The following is a 21,639-nucleotide window of genomic DNA, read 5'->3' on the forward strand; positions in this document are numbered from 1 at the left end:
GGATCACACACAAACACACACACAAGGCAGAAAGAGAGAAAAACCCACAGTAGCATTCATCTGAATCTTGAAAGACACATAGAGCTGAAAGAAGTGGGGAAGAAGGTCAAGTCTTCCAGCATTATGTCCTTGTCAAGGGAGAAAAAATGGCAACAACTGTCACCACCTTTTGCTCAAAGGAGTAGTGAAATGAGGAAGAGATTCAGACAACTCATTTTATAATAGTTGAGCCCCATCAAGTATCTCTGAAATGTGCATTATATGCAGTTTCTCACTTTTCTTACAGCCTTTTGGTTTTCTGTGGAAACATTTCACTTTCTGTGGCATCTTATATTAGGTTATATCCAAGTGCAGCTTGTTAGAATTCGGGTGTTTGAATAATGTTACAAAAGTCAGGTGCCTCCCCCTCTCTGCCAAGCAGTGGCAGGAGCCCATGGCACTCACTCAGGGTCTGGGGTCCTTTGGAGAATTGAGATATGTTGGAGACTGTCGTAGCTTTAAGAAAGATAGTTTATTCACCAATTTACACCTTCACTCTGCATGCAAGGAGTCCAAATATTACAGCATGGTCATTTCAAGAGGGGCTTGTAATTCAACAGTGCAGCCCTGGAGTCCAAGACATCTCTCCCGGTCAGCCTGCCCAAGATGGATCCCAGTCTTCCTGCTTCCTGCTTCTTCTTCCCAGCAACCCTTGCTCATGACTCACTTTTCCTGTCACCCTGTCACTTTTCCAGTTACCCTGGCAACCTTCCAAACACCTGTCTCTGTTCGGGGGGCCGCTAGGGGCACCTTGGAAGATGGCGGATATTAACATCTATCCAGCCCGCACGAGGTGATTAGAGGCTGATTATGGGGAGTAAATCAGTCTCCCTTCATCTCTCCAGGGCGGAGAGATGCAGTTTTCACCCACTGTTGCCATAAATCACCCCCGAGTTCTGAAGAAGGAGGGGGTGAGGCACTGGGTGCACAACCCTCGGCGGGCCTCAGAACTCCTCCGAAGCTGCTTCCAGGTGCGAAACTAGTTGCGTTACTTAAAAGGGGAAAAAAAATGGTGAAAGATAACGCACATGCTTCAAGAGAGGCAGGAGGTTTTTATCTGCTAACAATTTTACCACTGAAATGAAGAAGACTGAGACGGAAGATTACATCAAAGTACTACAGACATGGTATGTGGAATGGAATGCAACAGAACTGAAGGGGGGGGGAAACGACTTTTTATTTTTTTGCTCTATGTGATTAACTAATAACCCTCCCTCTTAGAAGATCCGTCACAGCAACTAATTGCAAATGGGACTAAAAATGAATTGTGTGGGAATAATATGAACTTAAAGGTTTTACTCTGTGAAGGATTTGGAAAGAAGAAGGGCTCTCTCTTGTGACGCAGTAAGAATGGAGACTTGATAAGAGACCTGTGTTGCTAGAGTTGGTCTTGGGGAGGGCGAGCTAAAGATATATTATTTTCGAGGAGATTGCGAACTGGAAGGGGCAGCCCTCCTGGAAAAAGACTAATTTACGATGCAACAGGTCAGGAAAGTTAAAGAGCGAGCTTTTAGACTGTATTTCATTGGAATGACAAAATGGCGATTGCTTGCTCGAGCGGAAATGCCTGGACTATTGGATGAGAGTGATTTACGAGAGAGCAGTACAAAGTCCACACGGAAACACAAATAAGACTGTTTTTTTCAACCCACTTGCGGAGCAACTCGGAGGTGAATGAAAAGGAAAGTGAGTAACGACAAGGATTGAGAAGAGGGGACTGGAAACATTATTCGTAAGATGAAAGCAGCACAAATATTCGAGGATTGGACTCCTGCCGATCAAGAAGCATGGGTACCCCCCACAAAAATTTATAATTTGGAAAACAATTGGATTACATGATATGTATTGTTATAATTTGGATTAATTGGTTTGATGTGTTTAATTTGGTAATATGAAACTTAATAAAAATTATTTTAAAAAACAAACAAACACCTGTCTCTGTTCACACCTCAGGGCAGGGGGAAAGGAATTTTCTTGCCTTTCCAATGGCTCTCAATGGCCCCATATTGTTTCTTAATGGCCCTACCTTGGCCAGGTCATTTTGCATTGGCTTGCCCAGGAATCCCTCTGGAGCTTCTTCCCTTCATGTCCCAAATAATCGAAATCCTACCATTCATTAATTTCTAGGGTTTGGGGGTGTCCCCCTCCCAAATCTGTAACACCAATTTGATCTTTGTGCTTTATAAACATTTTCACTCACCTTACAGCATGACAAACTAGATATATTTCTCTCTCTCTGTCTCTCTCTCTTTTTTTTTTTTTTTTCAGATGATAGACATGATGTATTTTGTCATTATTATGTTGGTGGTTCTGATGAGCTTTGGTGTTGCAAGACAGGCGATACTTTTTCCCAATGAGGAGCCTTCCTGGAAACTGGCAAAGAATATTTTTTACATGCCGTATTGGATGATCTATGGGGAAGTGTTTGCCGACCAGATAGACCGTAAGCACGTTTATGATTCTCATACTCCAAAGTCAGGTATCAAACTCCAATCAGGTGATATCTTACCAGATCATTTTTAACACTCTCAATAAATGGCTCAAGATAGAGGACTCAAAACACTACAGGAAAGTATAATGAAAAAATTATGTTCATGCCTGCCACTTAAATTGTTAATTTCACAAGGTCATATTAACAACATTTCCTAATAACCATAACTTTGCTAAGCTATGCATTTCCTTTTCAACACATGTAATTCACATTAAAACTAACAAATTTTATTATTCATGATACATTGAATGGTACATCTAAGACATAATGTATATTGATCTAAGACATCATGTATATCTACATGATGACCATGCAATGGTTTTCTACCAGTTTAATAGTCATGGCATCTCCCAAAAGAATCCTGGGAATTGTAGTTTGTGTGAAAATGCTGCGAGTTCTTTTAGATCCAAGTTTCCCGGGAAGAGGGAGTGACTCTTAAGCCAATTTAAGGCTGCAGTGTAGATCATGCCAACGTGCTTCATTTCCCCCCATCCCCTAGTTTGCTTCTGGAGCATAAACATGAAACCCAGTTAGCTACTAAACATTCGGTTCTGAAAGTTATTTCTGGATCTTGGGCTGGTTTATGCCAGCTGTAATCTTTTGACCTGCCTGATTGCTGCTATTAACACTCTGAGATACTGGCAAAATATTTATTAGAAGATTATAGGTGTCATCCAACTATTAAACAACAAAAGTTGGTTGCCTTGTATATGGTTTAGAGCTGGTGTAGCACATTGGCTAAGAGGAGGTACCTGGTCATATCTTCCTATCTCCACTACAAATTCAGTGGCTGGCCTGAAGGAAGCCACTGTCTTAGCCTCAGTCCTCCCAACTACAGGGTGGGTGGTAAGAATCGGGCAGAATTCAATGTCATGCTAAGGCAATGATTCCATCAGTGTAAGCATTTCTGCTTGCCAAATTGAATGCTCCCCCCCCCCCGCACTGTTCTGGGAGTTCTCTGGAAGCCCTAGAGCTGATTTGGTAAAGACAGGTGGGGAAGTCTGGTTGTGGCGATGTGACTCATTGTGCTGTCTCTCACTAATACAACTATTGAGTTGAATCCAGCTGCGTTACTTACATTCTATGGTGGCTGTAAGGATTACAACTAGATAATGAATGGGAAGAACTTTGAACTCTGGAAAGCACTATGCGCAGGTTAAATGTTATTAATGTGTTTCCAATCTAAATGTTTCCATACATTTCTGTTGTCCTAAGAATTCATTTGTCTGGCCATCTGAAAACGCAGAGTTCTGTTTTAATTAATCCTCCTGGTGCCACCCGGGGCAACATGCAAGGGCAGACCAGGCTAGCCTGAGATTGTGCAGCCATTGGAATGCAAGAACAAGACTACGCTTAGCACAGGCATGCTGGAGAAAATTTGCACACCTTTTCTACTTGAATGTTAAAAAAAAAAAAGGTTAAGGACCCCTGGACAGTTAGATCCAGCCAAAGGTGACTATGGGGTTGTGGCGCTCATCTCGCTTTCAGGCCAAGGGAGCTGGCGTTTGTCCACAGACAGCTTTCTGGGTCATGTGGCTAGTATGACTAAATCGCTTCTGGCACAACAGGACATCGTGACACAAACCAGAGTGCACGGAAACACCATTTACCTTCCCGCCACTTGAATGTACATGCGGGTGGCATTTCATAATGAGGCCTTGTTCCAGTGGTGGGTCCAAATGATTCCATCTGTACTAATAGATCCCCTGTGACATCAAGGGCATCCCTGAGGTGAGCCTAGGCTTCTGCAGGGCAGCTCATGGGTTCCTGTAGAATTCAAGAACATGGATTGTAGCAAGAGGCAGGTTGGTTTCTCCAGTTGTTCACGTCTGGATAAAGTGTAGTCATCAGCTCTGGCATTCATCCTAACCTCCTGCTTCACAATATATCTGCATAATGGGAATTTTTGCTAGAAAACCATTATGCTCTTTTCATCCTAATGGTTTTAAATATCTAAACTATCTTTAGAAAAGGGATTTCCTCTTTCAAATTATCCTTCCTCTTTTGTTCTCAAAGATAGCATCGCATGCAAGCAAACAAAAATAGGGATGGCATCCATGCAATTTTCTTCTAGAGTTTGTCTTTCCATCTTTTTCATATATTGCAAGAATCTTCCTTTTGTGAGTATAAGGGAAGAGTGGGGATGGGGAGAGTCACAAAGTTTGGGGTTTCCTTCAACAAACATCTGCTCCTCTATAAGTGGCCATTTATTGATGTTGTACTAAGGATGTGGCATAATGCAACACATTCTGCAGAAATTTGCCTGGGGTGTGTGCTTTTTTCTAAAGTGGTGTGCTGATTGTAGTTTAGAACCATGTAAATGGAGAAGGGACAAGACAAAAGCTGACTGTGGCTGTCAATGTCTTTTAACAGGATGGGAAGCGCTGAAGCCTTACATAGAGATTCAGATAAATCTGTTTTACTGTTGATACTGATTATTTGAACTCTTAAGTAACTGCTGTTACTCATTATTTGAGCTCCTAAGGTGATAATGCCCCTACCGAGCTTCAGGAGGGGGGGGGGTTTGCGGGCTCACGACTCCGCCCACACTCCCGCGGGGCTGTCCCCAGCCTCGCGGGAGCCAGGGATTCCCTCAATTTGCATCCCCACCCACCGCCAGCCAATCGGCTGGCGGCGGGGGCGGGCCTTCAAGAGGCCACTTAAGGTCGGGGCAGCCCTGGGCTCGCTCATTTTCTGTGAAGGGGGAGGGAATAGCCACGCAACCACATCAGATGCCTCTTACTAACTCTAGTCAGGTTGTGAAACAGCTTGCAACATACTTACCTTAGAGAACTTTATAATAGTTTTGAAATAAATAAAATATAAATACTGAGGATTATTGAGCCCCTGTGCTGTCTTAAACTTATGCATTCAGAAAGGGAAAACAGAGTTTGCCAGCTCTTGTGTTAATCAAACATTGAAAGGATCTGTTAAATCTCCATGAGCATCCAGTGCAGGGATGCCATCTCGCTCTCGCTATTGCAGGTGCCCGTCATTGTCATGTGGGCTCCTCCAAAAACGCAGTGGACGTTGCGCATCATGCGTATGACACCACATGCACTATGTGCAGGCATGTGCACGAGACATTGATGGCAGCCAGTGGTGGCTCCTCTTCCTCTCCACAGCCAGCAAGGCACCCTTTTCCGTAGGGAGGGGCTCAGACTCGGAGGCAGAGAGACCACCCCCCACCCGGAAAAGGGTGCCTCCCTCTCTGACTGCAGAGGCTGGCTGGCTGCCTCTCTCCAGCTTTGCTCATTGACTTTGTGGGTGCCTGGCCCCCACAAATATATATATATATATATATATATACGGCCCACTGGAGTTGGCTCCTATGATCCAGTGTTTATGTTACTGAGATTGATTTCTGCACAAAACAGACTTTAAAAGTGAAAGACAAAGAGGAAATGTCTACCACATTCAGAGAGTAATTTTAGGCAGGTAAAAGTCTGGATCTGCCTGAGAGAGAAGAAATCTGGGCTGGAGAATATGATCCCTTACGAGAACCTCCTCCTGAGCTCCTTCAGCTGTTCTTATGCAGGGACGTAAGTCTAGCACTGCAGTCTGCTGTCAACATTCTGTGATTTCTCATCTATGACAATGCAATATTGTCTCTAAAACATGTAGCACATGCAGAAGAACAACCCATGGCTGGTTAAACCACACAATGTTACATGTTATTTCTCTGAAATGTTTGTTTTTGCACTATTTGGAAATGTATATTCTCCACTCTGGCCTAAGCTAAATCAGCCACAGTTGACTCTTTACACTGGAGTGTTTGTACTTTCTCAAATGTCAGCCAAGCACCAGCCTACAAGCTCAACACGCTCTTTAGAGCCATCAGACATTACAATATTTTGGTTTCTCTTTCTTTCTTGCATTTTCTACCACTTCTTTGCTAGCCATAAATTCTGGGTTCATTGAGAAATCCACGTTTCTTAGGCCTGTACTATATAAAAATTTCAGTGAATTTGAGAAATATACAAATACTACATTTGTTTTGTTTGTATAGTTTTGTTTGGGTTTTTTTATTTTGTTACTTTGCATTGTTCTGTGAAGCATGACTGCAGGCTGGCCAGGTTAGCGCATGGGGGCATCAGCTGGCAGCCTCTCCATGCCACAGATGTGCCCCATGTTCGTCTTAACCTCTGTGAAGCAATGCATAATGATTTACAAACTGGCTGCATGTTCTCTGTGGTTTTTGTGGTGGTGAAGTGTCCATAAATAAATGCCTGAATTCTTTTTGAATGGGGAAGAAATGGAATGTGCATGGATATTGTAGACTGTGCAGTTAGGATTGGGAATGAAATGTATTTGTTGAGAAGGTGCATTCATATTTATTTGACACAGGAGTCATTTTTATTATTATTTGAGGCCCACTGAATTTCTCTGGCCCTCTTGCTAAACCTCTAATCATTTTCCCTAGAATGTGTTTATGCTGCTAAACAGGAGGCAACGTCCTTCTCTCACACATGGACTGAGTGAAATGAGAAATGGATTTTAGAGCAATGATTTACAAATGAGCAAATTTCAAAACCCACATGCAAAACACATCTTTTTTAAAAAACAAGTTCTGTGTCATGGCTGTTGTAATCATATTGGAGAAATAATAATAATAATAATAATAATAATAATAATAATAATAATTTTTATTTATGCCCCACCCTCCCTGGCCAGAGCCGGGCTCAGGGCAGCTAACACCAGTAAAATTACAGTAAAATCATAATGTGGGGGGGACCCAATTTTTTTACAGGTTTTTTACAGGTTACAATGCAATTTAAAATGCAGCCTCCTTTTAATAATAGCCCATAGATCAAAACCATAAGGGGAGGGAAACGTAAGGGTCAGACTGAGTCCAATCCAAAGGCCAGGTGGAACAGCTCTGTCTTGCAGGCCCTGCGGAAAGATGTCAAGTCCCGCAGGGCCCTAGTCTCTTGTGGCAGAGCGTCCCACCAAGTCAGGGCGAGTACTGAAAAGGCCCTGGCCCTAGTTGAGACCAATCTAACCACCTTGTGACTTGGGACCTCCAAAATGTTGTCGTTTGTGGACCTTAAGGTACTCCGCAGTGAATACCAGGAATATCCAGTAGGTACATGGGTCCTAGGCCGCATAGGGCTTTAAAGGTCAAAACCAGCACCTTAAACCTGACCCTGTACTCCACTGGGAGCCAGTGCAGTTGGTAAAGCACTGGATGAATGTGATCCCGCGGCAAGGACCCCATAAGGAGCCTCGCCACAGCATTCTGCACCCGCTGGAGTTTGGGTGCTGTGGCCTGAAGCAGCCACACTCTCTTGGCTCTCCAGTGACCAGAGACAGAGGATCTGATAGGAAGCTACACAAAGAACATGGAGGAGGCCAAGAAAAATTAGCATCAGAAAAAGATGATAAACACGGGAGATAGAGGATGTAGACAAGGACTGAAAATATGCCGCTGTGAGCAGAACCAAGTTTTCCAGTGTTCCACTGTTCCCTCACTTTCATAATTTTTTATCCAACTAGCATTTTATCTGTGGGCTGCAAATTTACATGAGTACCTAGTCCAGAGCATGGGATAAAATTCAGAAATGCAAAAATGCATAGGATGTCTTCCCAAACAGAAACTTCACTGATTTATACCATGCAGGTGATCATGGCAAACAAGTTTTGATGAACTCTGAGGCCTTTCATCCCTCTCATTCCTCCCCCTCTCTCTCAATTCTCTTCTGAAATAGTCATGATGGAAATGGGAGCAGCATGGCTGTTATTCCAGACTAGTTAAACCAAAACACTTTTGTCTTTGCTTTGCCCACCACAGTCTCTGGGTCCACACACTGCCAGCCTGTGTCCCCCAACAGATAACACCTGACAGAATGTGGCCCACCAATGTGACCCCTTCAGTAAAACAAAGACCCCCATACTATTCTTATAAGGAATCTGGTAAAATGTGGGTTGAATGAGATAACTGTTAGGTGGATTTGTAGCTGGTTGACTGATTAAACTCAAAGAGTGCTCTATAATGGTTCCTCATCATCCTGGAAAAAAGTGACAAGTGGGGTGCCACAGGGTTCTGTCCTGGGCCCGTTGTTGATCAGCGTCTATATAAATGATTTGGATGAAGGAATTGAGGGGATGTTCATCAAATGTGCAGATGACACCAAACTTGGGCACCAAGGCGAAGCTACCTCCTCTGGCACCCAGAGTGGCGCAGGAGTGGGGCTGGCCAGCTCACGGGGGCAGGGCTAGCTGCATGCCCAGCGAGCGTCCATAACCGCCCAGCGCCTGCGCGGTGAGCATCAGGGGGACACCGCTAGCCTCCCGCTGCCCACGCGGTGAGCATCGGGGGAGGGGCGCTGCTAGCCTCTCGCCGCCTGCGGCAAGCGCCCAGAGGGCGCTGCGAATGTGGGTGGGTGCGTGGCAATGTCGCCCCCCCCCCCCGGGATGGCACCAGGAGTGGCCACACACCCCGCATACCCTTCCTCTGCCAGTGCTTGGGAGTGGGAGCTAATGCTGCAGAAGACAGAATCAGAATTTAAAATGACCTTAACAGGTTGGAGAACTGGGCGCAAGCTAACAAAATGAATTACAATAGGGACAAATGGAAGGTTTTGTACTTAGGCAAGTAGAACCAGATGCACAAATATAAGATGGGGAACACCTGGCTCACTAGCAGTACATGTGAAAAGGATCTCGGGGTCTTGGTGGACCACAAGCTCAGCATGAGTCAACAGGGTAATGCAGCAGCAAAAAAAAGCTAATGCTATTCTTTTCTTTTTTTATGATATTTATTAAAGTTTCACAAAGAAAAAATCACATCAACAAAAAAGAAAAATTCAAGAATATAAAGAAAAGTACACAAACAAAATACAAAAAGAAAAAAGAAAAAACAATTCCTTCTTTTCATCACTACTTTTACATTTACTTGTTTCCCGGACCTCCTCATACCTCCCTCTTTTGTATTCCAATTCAGTTTGTTAGTCCAGCAATTCCTTTCCCTCCTTTTTAATCCCAATCCTTAATCTTAATATAATATAACATTAAATTTTTACCTATTAAAAACCAATTTTCCATTCTTTTAACCTTTTTAATCCTAATCCTTAATCTTAATATATTTATAACTTTAAAGCCTATACAGCTAGAAGCCACTTAATTTTAATCCAAAATCACTCTAACATTCATTAATTTTGCAATATTTCTGTAAATAATCTTTAAATTTCTTCCAATCTTCTTCCACCAACTCTTCTCCCTGGTCATGGATTCTGCCAGTCATTTCCGCCAATTCCATGTAGTCCATCATTTTCATCTGCCATTCCTCCAGTGTGGGTAGCTCTTGTGTCTTCCAATACTTTGCGATGAGTATTCTTGCTGCTGTTGTAGCATACATGAAAAAAGTTCTATCCTTTTTTAACACCGGTTGGCCGACTATGCCCAGGAGAAAGGCCTCTGGTTTCTTCAAGAAGGTATATTTAAATACCTTTTTTAATTCATTATATATCATCTCCCAGAAAGCCTTAATCTTTGGGCACGTCCACCAAAGGTGAAAAAATGTACCTTCAGTTTTTTTACATTTCCAACATTTATTATCAGGCAAATGGTAGATTTTTGCAAGCTTAACTGGGGTTATGTACCACCTGTATATCATTTTCATAATATTCTCTTTTGAGGCATTACATGCCGTAAACTTCATACCTGTGGTCCATAACTGTTCCCAGTCAGCGAACATGATGTTATGTCCAACATCTTGTGCCCATTTAATCATAACAGATTTCACCGTTTCATCCTGAGTGTTCCATTTCAGCAGCAAGTTATACATTCTTGACAAATTCTTAGTTTTGGGTTCTAACAGTTCTGTTTCTAATTTTGATTTTTCCACCTGAAAGCCAATTTTCTTATCCAAATTGTATGCCTCCATTATCTGATAATAATGAAGCCAGTCTCGCACTTTGTTTTTCAGTTTTTCAAAGCTCTGCAATTTCAATCTGTCTCCATCTTGTTCCAAAATTTCCCAATATTTTGGCCATTTGACCTCCATATTGAGCTTTTTCAAGGCTTTCGCTTCCATTGGTGACAGCCACCTTGGAGTTTTGTTTTCCAATAAATCCTTGTATCTTATCCAAACATTAAATAGTGCTTTCCTGACAATATGGTTTTTAAATGCTTTATGTGCTTTGACCTTGTCATACCACAAATATGCATGCCACCCAAATACGTTGTTAAAACCTTCTAAATCCAAAATGTCAGTGTTTTCAAGAAGCAGCCATTCTTTCAACCAGCAGAAAGCTGCTGATTCATAGTAAAGTTTAAGGTCTGGCAGGGCAAATCCACCTCTATCCTTTGCATCTGTTAATATTTTAAATTTTATTCTCGGCTTCTTGCCCTGCCAGACAAATCTAGAAATATCTCTCTGCCACCTCTTGAAACAGTCCATTTTGTCCACAATTTGCAGTGTTTGAAACAAAAACAACATTCTAGGCAATACATTCATTTTTACAGCAGCAATACGACCCAGCAGTGAAAGCTTCAAATTTGACCAGATTTCTAAGTCTTTTTTCACTTCAGCCCAACATCTTTCATAGTTGTCTTTAAATAAGTTCCCATTTTTTGCTGTCAAGTTAATCCCCAAATATTTAACTTTCTTAACCACTGTTAGACCTGTCTCATTCTGAAACCTCTCTCTCTCTATTGGTGTTAGATTTTTCTCTAAAACCTTAGTTTTTACCTTATTCAATTTAAATCCTGCAACTTGACCAAATTCTTGAATCAATTCTAAAACCCTTTTGGTACTAGATTCTGGCTCCTGTAACGTCAATACTAAGTCATCTGCAAATGCTCTCAATTTGTACTGTTTGGCCCCAAACTGTATACCTTTAACCAACTGATCCCTTCTAATCATGTTCAGCAAAACCTCCAGGACCGAAATAAAAAGCAATGGGGAGATTGGGCAACCTTGTCGTGTCTCTTTTTCAATCTTAAATTCTTCCGTCACCACATTATTTACAATTAATTTAGCTTTTTGTTCTGAATAAATTGAACTTATACCATTTTCAAAACCTTGGCCTATCCCCATACCCTGTAGGTTCTTCTTCATAAAACTCCAAGAAATATTGTCAAAGGCTTTCTCCGCATCCACAAATATCAAAACTGCTTTAGTGTTTATATTCACTTCTAGTTTCTCCAAAATGTCAATTATGTTCCTCATGTTATCAGACAAATGTCTGCCCGGGAGAAAGCCCGCTTGGTCTTTATGAATCTCTTCCAGCAACACTTTTTTCAGTCTCTTAGCCAAAATGTCTGCAAAAATTTTGTAATCCACATTAAGTAATGATATGGGACGGTAGTTCTTAAGCTGCGTCTTTTCAGTCTCTGTTTTCGGTACAAGTGTAATATAAGCTTCTTTCCACGACTCTGGTGCCCTTTTCCCCTCCATTATTTCATTACAAACCTCTTTCAAAGGTTGTACTAGCCATTCTTTCAAGGATCTGTAATATCTAGAAGCTAATGCTATTCTAGGCTGCATCAACAGAAGTCTAGTGTCCAGATCAAGGAAGCTCATAGTCCCACTCTATTCTGCCTTGGTCAGAGCACACCTAGAATACTGTGTCTAATTCTGGGCGCTGCAATTAGGATATTGACAAGCTGTAACGTGTGCAGAGGAGGGCAACCGAGATGTTCAAGGGTCTGGAAACGAAGGCTTATGAGGAGTGCTTGATGGAGCTGAGTATGTTTAGCCTGGAAAAGGAGAGGAGATAGGATAGCCATCTTCAAGTATCTAAAGGACTGACCCATGGAAGAGGGAGCAAGCGTGTTTTCTCCTGCTCTGAAGAGTAGGATTCAAGCCAATGGCTTCAAGTTATAAGAAAGCAGATTGTGACTAAACATCAGGAAGAGCTGTTTGACAGGGGAGCGGTCTCCCTCGGTGTTAAATTGTGGGTGAACATATCAGACACAGTGATTCTTCAAACAGCTCTTGTTTATTCACAGGCCAGAACAGAACTGGGCTGAAGGGTTCAGCCAGCCTGCTTACCATATAGAGCTCAACTACAAAGCAACAGTAACAACTTTCTGTTCATATCCAATCACTGAACGTCACTTCCAATTCCTTATTTGCATATGCGGACCTGAGTGAAAACTATCTACAGTATCCCCCTGGTGGCCCAGGGTGAGAACTTCAGTACATAACACCCGGGACATTGTGGTCTCTCCTTCCTTGGAGGTTTTTAAGCAGAGGTTGGATGGGCATCTGTCCTGGATGCTTTAGTTGAGATTCCTGCATTGCAGGGGGTTAGACTAGATGATCCTCAGGCTCCCTTCTCAAACACAAAGTTAAGGCCTGCTGCAGGAATGAAAAGAAAAGAGCCAGGACACCTATTAAAATCTGAAGAGGACGGCAGAAAAAGAGAGGCCTATCTGGCTGTCTATACGCTATACATTAAAAGGGCATAAAGCACATTTCTCCCCCCAAAAAAATGATCATGGGAACTGTAATTTACCCTTCAGAGAGCTATAATTCCCAGCACCCTTAACAAACTACAGTTCCCAGAATTCTCGGGGGAAGGAGAATGTTCTTTAAATGTATGATGTGCACACAGCCTTACTTATTAATTGCTCTGGACTGAAAAATTATTTCCATGCTGGTGAACTTTGTTCAACAGAATTAATTCAATTTTTAACTTTCTGTAAGAGGCTACCTATTCAAAAGGATCCCAGAGAAATCTTCCTTGACTAACAGTCAATTCAAGTGAAGGTTAAACGGAGGGCGGGGAGAAAGACTGAACATATCCAAAGTTTGCTCTTCTCTCGGTCATCCATTTTCATGACAGGCTTTTGATATAGAATTATTCTTAGACTTTTAATATGCATTAATGAAGCTTTGGATTCATTCACAGTACTTTGTTGACTTCTTTGTGTTTGGGGCACCATCTGGGGGGGGGGCTGAAGGGCCGGGGGGCGCATGGGACCGCTCCCTCAATCACGGATTATAAGAATTATGACTCCAAAGTTCTATAAATTCAGAGCCTCCCATGAGTGGCTGTGCAGTGGGGCAGGGCTAAGGCACCGTCCTCTCCACAGCCTCCCCACCCCTTCCAGATTTTGGCATTGCATGGGGCGCCATTGAAATTTGAGATGCCAAGGTCTGCCAGTGCACCTGACCAAGCTGTAATTGTAACTCTATTTATTGATGTCAGGTCACATGTGGAATACTTATTTTCAAGTCTAATTTTGAAATCCTGATAAGCCGTTGTCCAAGTTTGCTTGAAACAAGCTTCAGAAAAACTAAGAATGCCGGGTGTGAACAACCTGCTTCCGAGAGCCCCAATGTAAAATCACAGAAGGGTCGCATTGGAAGGGACCCCCAGGGTCATCTAGCCCAACTTTCTGCAATGTAGGAATCCTGCCCATAGCCGTCCTGGGTGGGCTTGGACCACCAACTTTCTGGTTAGCAGCCACAGAGATGCATACTTCAGACTAAATTGTATTAATGCGGCAAAAGCAGCAAACAACTTTTCATTAACCTTTTCTAAAGCAGGTTTTAAAAGCTGCATCCTGATATATAACAGCCATTTGAAGCTCTAAAGGAGCAACTGGGGCAGTGGAATGGTATGACAGAGCCACCCTCCTGACAGGGCAGGGGCAGAGCGGGCAGGGCGTGTGGGCACCATTCAGCACTCCTGATCTATCTCTACAGCCCCAGGAGCTCACTGTCCCCTTGCTCTGCCCTCACGCTGCCCATGTGGCTGCAGCACCCCTTGCGTGGGATGGCCGCTCCGCAGCATTGCCAAACCACTCCTGGTGCTCTAGGGCTCTCAGCACGTGGGCCTTGCCCTGGTCTCCCCCTTGACACCTATTCCTTCCTTGCTCTTTGGCTTATTAAGATGCAGTGAAGCTGTCTTCCCCGCTCCCACCGCTTTGAGATATTTTGACAATCAAGAGATATACAGTGGTACCTCAGGTTAAGTACTTAATTCGTTCTGGAGGTCTGTTCTTAACCTGAAACTGTTCTTAACCTGAAGCACCACTTAAGCTAATGGGGCCTCCCGCTGCCGCCACGCCACTGCTGCGCGATTTCTGTTCTTATCCTGAAGCAAAGTTCTTAACCCAAGGTACTACTTCTGGGTTAGTGGAGTCTGTAACCTGAAGCATATGTAACCCGAGGTACCACTGTATAATGTTTATGTGTGAAATAAATAATGTGCCCTTGTAATCCCATATGTGCACCAAGCAGCTTCCTCCAGCTGGGCTTGGAGGTGATGAAAAACAATAGAAGAGTGAGTTGACAGCAGGAGACTGTGATTGAATGCTGGGTGGAGTCATAGTGAGTGACAGGTGGAAGGTGTCTGTTGGGAATGACAGTGAAGAGGAGTTGAGAGACAGAGAGTTGAGGGAGAAGGTGAGGGAGAGAATGAAAGCACATTTAAACATTTAGGATAGCTCTGGAAAGGAGAGTCGGTGAAGCAGGGTATCAGAGCTCTTATTTACTCATCTGTTCTGAATGCTATGTTCCCTTAATCAATATATATCTAGTATTTTAACTTTCCACTAGGAAGCTCAGTAGATCTCTCCCCATGTGCCTTGTGCCGGCTGGTGCCGGCTGAGCAGTGTGGCACATCTGGCTTCCCGGTGCCACTTACGGGGGGCGGGGGGAGGTGCAGGAAGCTGAGTGGCAGGAGCAGCTGGGGACCAATCTGACCCTCCAGCTGCTGCACCATCACTGCCCTGAGCTTTCCGTGTCTTTCCCCTCTCAGCAAGGGGCAGCGACCAACACTGTTTTGCTGAAGTGTGTGGGCAAAATCAGGCCAGGCAAATACAGCCCTCCAGGCATCACTGTCCAGCCCTTGGGACTATCTGTGGGGCCTGCTTCCTCCCCAGGACACCTTCCCCAGGTGTTTTTGCTGTGTGGAATGTGTCCTTGGCCTCTGAGAGTCTTCCTAGTCTCTGAGATGCCGTAACAGAAGGTTTTGTGGGGACCATTACATCTGGACTTGGGAAGTTAGGTGAAGGGTTGGCCTAGTGACCTCTGGGAACAAAGTGTCTTATAGAGAAATCCAGGAACACCAGAAGTAGCTTTAAAAATGTTGAGTAAAACCTTATGGCAAACTGTGACTGCCAGAATTCCTCTTACGTATTCAGGTCCAATAGAAGGTACAGATTAAACAGGGGAACGGGAGTCGATTCTGCTAGATGTATTTCTCATCTCACAAGCTTCTTAGGCCTTGGTCTCTTCACTTGGTTGTGCTATACTGAGGCTTTTTGGCCAAACTAATCTGGAGGAGGGCTGGTTATACAGAGGAACTTGCCTGAAGAAGTAGATTGGTCTAAACAACTTAGACATACCATATTATGATCCTGTCATTTTTCGTCTGTGATGGACTGTTGTAACTGCTGTTCTACTGACAGCCTATAAGGAGTTGCCATCGCCACCCAAAGTAATGATCCCAGCTAACACACATAGCTAATATTCATCTTCCCTCCACTGTCATTTCTAGGGATACTATCTGCAGACCAGAATGAAAATAACATGTCAATAAAATTTCTATGATGCTTTTGTGTTTCTTACTTTTCCTTTTTATATATCTTATTTTTATTGGTTTTCCAAATTATTAGAGATTAAACCAAATTACTTTAATTTAATACAATTTCTTTTTTTAAAAAACCAGGTTTCCCACTCCTGTTGCAAACATATGTCCACCACTTCCTCTTGCAGGCACTTCATCTGTTCTTTAATATACACTTAAACCTTCTCTTGATGTTAGTCCATTCTCACAGCTGACCATTATTCTTTCCTTACATACAGCACCTCTGTTGTTTCTCATAAATATAAAATCCATTTGACGGGTTTAGTCCTTCATAAACGTTGTTCTCGGACCTGGTGTGTTGGGAGAGTTAGTTGCTATATTCCTTAGTTCAGTTCACTGCAGTAAACAAGGTCAGTTCACACTCCATATTCCTTCCGCTGTTCACCAACTTGTGTACAGGCTGCAGCTATAAATAACTCCCAGATAACATGCCCAGTCTCCTCCATTGAAATTCCACTCTGGGGTTCTTCCTCGGCACACAGCTAAAGACAAAGTCTTCTCTCAAATATAGCCTCTTGCCAGATTTAATTAGCAGCCACTCATCTTCTTACTCTGCATTGTGCTTTTTTTCCCTGTAATAATTTTTATTGGTTTTACATATAATTACATTGCGTAACATGATATTATCTTATTATATCTTTTTGGCTCACCTGAGCCTAATGACTTCCCTCCCTCGCTCCTAATGGTTTACAAAATTAAATTTTGCATCTTTGCATTTCACTACTTTTCCTATTCTTGTTATATCATTACTTAAAATATTAAATTACGCATTCTGAATAGGTAGTAATTTCATCTTACAAATCTTCTGATAACCCTGCTAGTGATGTTAATTGCTTACAGATGTCTTTCAAATATAATACAAATTTATTCCAGTCTTTTAGGAATGCTTGATCTCACTGGTTCCGGATTCTTCCTGTCAGTTTTGCTAGTTCTGCAAAGTCCATCAATTTCATCTGCCACTCTTCTTTTGATGGTACTTCATGATGTTTCCATTTTGGGGCTAACAAAATTCTGGCCGCAGAACAATTTCTTATCTTGTCTTGGTATCTTTTACCCACTATACCCAATAAAAAAAAGTTTCTGGTTTTTACTCTGCATTGCTCCCTCACACTCCAGTCCAAAGATAATTTTAAATAAAGTCCATTCAACCTTGATTGATGGGGGAGTGCATAATAAAACCTTGTTAAATTCCTTCTCGAGCATAAATCAAAAGCTTCCCCCCTCTTTTCCTTGGTGCCAGACAGAATAACATAGCCACAGCTACACACATCTCTTTCATTTTGCAGGGGAGGACAAGAAAAAAAAAAGATTTGGAAACCATATGAAAGCGCAAAGCACCTTATGCGCCCCCTTCCTTCCCGGTTTTAAGGGTTTTCAAGCTTCAGAAAAATCAAATACCTTCAAAGATCCAAACCCAGTCCTTTTTGCAGGTGATTGATTGCAGCCCGTTATCATATGTCATTTCAGGAGCACCTCACGATTAATGCCAATATTCCAAATTAATGAGGAACCAATCACAAATCATGCCGGAGACAGAGGTTCGTACCCATTCTGCCTTTAAGTTGGCAGACATGGCCTTAAGTGGCACAGTGGGATGCAGTGAACTCCCCAGAACCCATTGGTGAACATGATCAGGATTTTTGCCTCCTAAATCCTGGCTTTCCCTGCCTGAACTTCCCCTCTGCCCCAAAGGGCAGTGGAGAGCTACCGCCATGAATCGTGAGGTCAGGCGGAAACCTTCTTTCTTACTTTTCCATCCTGTGCTGGTCAAATGATCTCTTTGCTTACTTCTTTTGAGGAGTTCTGCTACACTATCTATATATTACCAAAATCAAAAAAATTATAGCAGAACAAAAAAAGTTTAGCATACATATTTTAATCAGTTCATGTCCATAATTTACTGAATGCTGTTTTAGAACATGCAGTAAAAATCTTGAAACAAAAGAAAATGCCAGGGAAAGCTGCTCCCTCTGAAGACTTCATTGTATTTCTCAGCAAACTGCTTTAAAGAACCCACCTTAAACTGAAAACAGTGGCAGCATTAAGATAAATTCAACAGTGAGATTAATAACTGAATGACGTAAACTGGAGAATTGACTAAAATGGTTATAGTAAAATATGCAGGAATGATAGATAAGTAAAAAGAACCATGGAAAGAGAAGAAGGGAAGTCAACAGACATATGGTATTGTGTAAAATGTTTACTTTGAGATGTATAAATGGGAAATCTAATAATGTATAGAACCGACCTTAAAGAAACAAATTTCAATAGCCATAGGAGTGGATATTCTCTGGAAGATTTGCAGATTTGATCTCAGTGAATGATCGGAGAGTGAATGCTCCTGTGGTTTTTAAGCTTTTGATGGTGCCTTTAAAAATTTGATAACTTCTGTTAAGGTTTTGAAAACTGGGATTCTTTTTAATCCCCCTCCTCCCTTGTTTCTTCCCAGCTCCTTGTGGTCAGAATGAAACCAGAGAGGATGGGAAAATAATCCAGCTGCCTCCCTGCAAAACAGGAGCATGGATCGTTCCTGCCATCATGGCTTGCTACCTCTTGGTTGCAAACATCCTTCTGGTGAACCTCCTCATTGCCGTTTTTAAGTGAGTGTCTATTGTTTTAAAATTCAGTGACTGTAGTAAATGTTTCAGGAACTTTTGATGCTCAAGTTTGGAATTTCTAAGATGGGGTTATAGTGATAGTGTTAGTAGTGCATTTACATGGTTAACAGCTCAGATTACTTTTGCAGTCAATCAGGAGAATGTAAACTCACAAACTGGTAAAAATATAATGAATTATCTTTTGTTTTTTAATAGTTCAGAGAGTTCTCTTCTGGTCAGAAAAAGGGATCTGACCTAGCAACCTTCCACGTGGATAACTAGATAAGATGCAGGAGACATAGGAAATACGTATATTCCCATGTTATTGTATTTTACAACTTCCTTAGAGCCCCAAATTGCTTCGAATTTCATCAAATCAGCTGAATACACAGGAAACTGCCTGGTATTAAGTCAGACTCCTAGTCTATCTACATCAGATTTTACAGTGACGGGCATCCGTTCTCCAGAGTTCCAGGCAGAGGTCTCCCCCTCTGTACTCCAAGCCTGAGCTGCTGCTCTTCTCCCGCTAGCCATTTTTCTGGTCAAAATTGCCTCCCCAGCTGCTTTTCCTTTCCGTGGGGGATACAAAAAGCAACTGAGGGATATTCTGGTGGGCAGGAGATGGCTTCCTAGGAAAAGACTGAGCCTGCCCCCTTCCTGCACCACTCTGGTCAGTTTGGAGCTGCCTTGGGGCTACATTAAAGAAAAATATCAGGAGCCATTTCATGGGGGGAGATGAGGACTGGTTTCTAGGAGGAAGCTAAAAATCCTCACTGCTCAAGTACAGTGCATGTTATGAGCCAAAGTGCCCCCCACCCATATAGCCTGGGGGAACCCAGCCAGATGGGTGGGGTATAAATATTACTATTAGTATTACTAGGCTGCTTGCATCCAGGACCAGCAACAGCATCCTTGGGCTTCTTTCAGAGCCCCACACCAGCCAAGAGCATGAACCAGTGTTGACCCCAGTTCATGACCATGAGCTGCCATTTCCCACAATGCACCAGAGTGATACACTCTAGGGGATTGTGGGATATTTAAATTGCCCCTTGTTGCCACCTGTCGCTGCTGCCTGGACCCATGGAGGGCATTTTGCTGAGGGCCCCTCAAACCTGGAAGCAGCTCAGCTTTCTCTGTAAACTTTGTGGACTAGGCAATAAATGGACCTCTTCAGAACTGTTGCATTGCTGTTTTGTGAGTTTTTTACTTGTCCCAGAATTACACTGAAGCCTAAGATTAAACTGGGTTCTTTGATTGTCTTGGTGTTCTGGGAGCATTAGTGCGCTGCTCTTTCCAACACTGCTGAGCATGATGGTGGCACATGTGGGAAGAGCCCATGCTGTGGCCCCTTTCCATGCCAGGTTTATCTCATTTTTCTGAGAACTCTTGAGTGAGCTTCTCCTATAAGCTCCAAGCTTCCCGTGTTATTTTGGGAACATGACAGCTAGGAGTAATGTTGCTGTTGTCCTCACCAGATAATGTAAAAAAGCAGTTTAATGTGGCAAAAAGAATGTCTTTGAAGTGGGTGGCCTAACAGTTGTATTTGAGAAGCTTTAGGTATACAAAAAGTTTTTGTTTCTGTTGTCTTATCATGAAATTACTTTTGTAGATGTAGCCCTAAGATTCTTTTAAAGTATGAAACTAACATTATAACATGTGAATAAAGTGAACAAGTGTTTTAAAAGGCCACTATTCTGTGGTACATCTACCAGAGTGCCATGAGTAGCTGCAGATCCCTACTGAGTATACACTCATGTCTGGGGCTGTGTAATGTATGGAATGGCCCCTATATTGCATGTGGAATTTTAGATGGTAGTTCTGTTTATCAGAAGGCATTTTCTTCCTCTCCTTCTGCTTCAGCAACACCTTTTTTGAAGTTAAATCGATATCTAACCAAGTATGGAAGTTTCAGCGGTATCAGCTTATTATGACATTCCATGAAAGACCAGTCTTGCCCCCTCCACTCATCATCTTCAGTCACATGACTATGATATTTCAGCACATATGCTGTCGATGGCGGAAGCATGATAGCGACCCTGATGAGACAGACTATGGACTGAGTAAGTTTAATTCATCTTCTCCGTCATAGATACAATAAACATATGGAAAATATATTCAGCTCTGCTTAGTTGTCTTGATTTGGAGAGCAGTCAAGAATCATAGCAAGGGCATTAGCACTTCATTTGTTTTATGTACTTTCGTTTGATGTACTTTCCCTTCCCATTCACTAGGAGCTGTAAAATGCCTCCTTCCTTCCTTCCTTCCTTCCTTCCTTCCTTCCTTCCTTCCTTTTTTTCCTGTTAGAAATTGCTCTTAATTCAGTTAGCATCACAGGGCAATTCACAATAAAATCACAAAAATACTACCCATAACCCATAGCTATTAGCTATAGATAAACCAGAAGTTTACAATTTCTGGTGTTAATAGATGCCAAAAACAACTCAAAGTTTGAGCAAAGAGGTGCATCTTGAGTTGGCAACAAAAACTGATGCACTTCTAAGACCCACAGACAGGATTCCACCACCACAGAGAAGGCCCTATCTGGAGTGATTGCATGACAGGACACACCCATTGGCAGGATCACAAAAGGGCATATTCTGCAGTTTGTAGGGCTGGCAGCCATAGAAATATACAAAGTCAGGTTATCTGTCCATCTGGTTCAATAATGTATACTCTGACTAGCAGCAGCTCTCCAGGGTTTCAAAAAGAAAATATTTTCCATCACCTGGTACCTGATCCTTTAAACTGGAGATGGCAGGCATTGAACTGGGAGCTTTTTGCATGAAAAGCATGGGATCTGCCAGTGAAGCATGGTGTCTCTCCTGATCCAAATGGTGGCTTAGTAGCAATATATAAAACAGTCAAATAAAAAAGCAATAAAACTATGTAAACAAAAGCAGCAATAGGATGACAGTTCATTGAGCAAAAGTTCATATTGGCTATCTCAAATGCTCCCTGAAACAAG

General features: G+C 42.5%; 1 protein-coding gene across 11 annotated transcripts in view; it reads left to right on the forward strand.

The window, feature by feature from the left end:
- Nucleotides 1-21,639, forward strand: part of TRPM3 (transient receptor potential cation channel subfamily M member 3) — a gene marked incomplete at its 5' end in the record, with an annotated part of 403,362 nt that overhangs the window by 368,169 nt on the left and 13,554 nt on the right. For 6 of the 11 annotated variants that reach the window (XM_080972216.1, XM_080972225.1, XM_080972218.1 and 3 more), the window contains 3 exons: nucleotides 2,308-2,482; nucleotides 18,527-18,677; nucleotides 20,535-20,734. In XM_080972216.1, coding sequence (XP_080828342.1) covers nucleotides 2,308-2,482; nucleotides 18,527-18,677; nucleotides 20,535-20,734 — 526 coding nt within the window. Of the gene's footprint in view, nucleotides 1-2,307; nucleotides 2,519-18,526; nucleotides 18,678-20,534; nucleotides 20,735-21,639 lie in introns of all 11 variants that reach the window. The other 5 variants (XM_080972224.1, XM_080972220.1, XM_080972221.1 and 2 more) reach the window with 1 other exon arrangement.

Source organism: Podarcis pityusensis (genome assembly GCF_964106645.2).
Source record: "Podarcis pityusensis genome assembly, chromosome: 11".
NCBI classification, from domain to species: Eukaryota; Metazoa; Chordata; class Lepidosauria; order Squamata; family Lacertidae; genus Podarcis; species Podarcis pityusensis.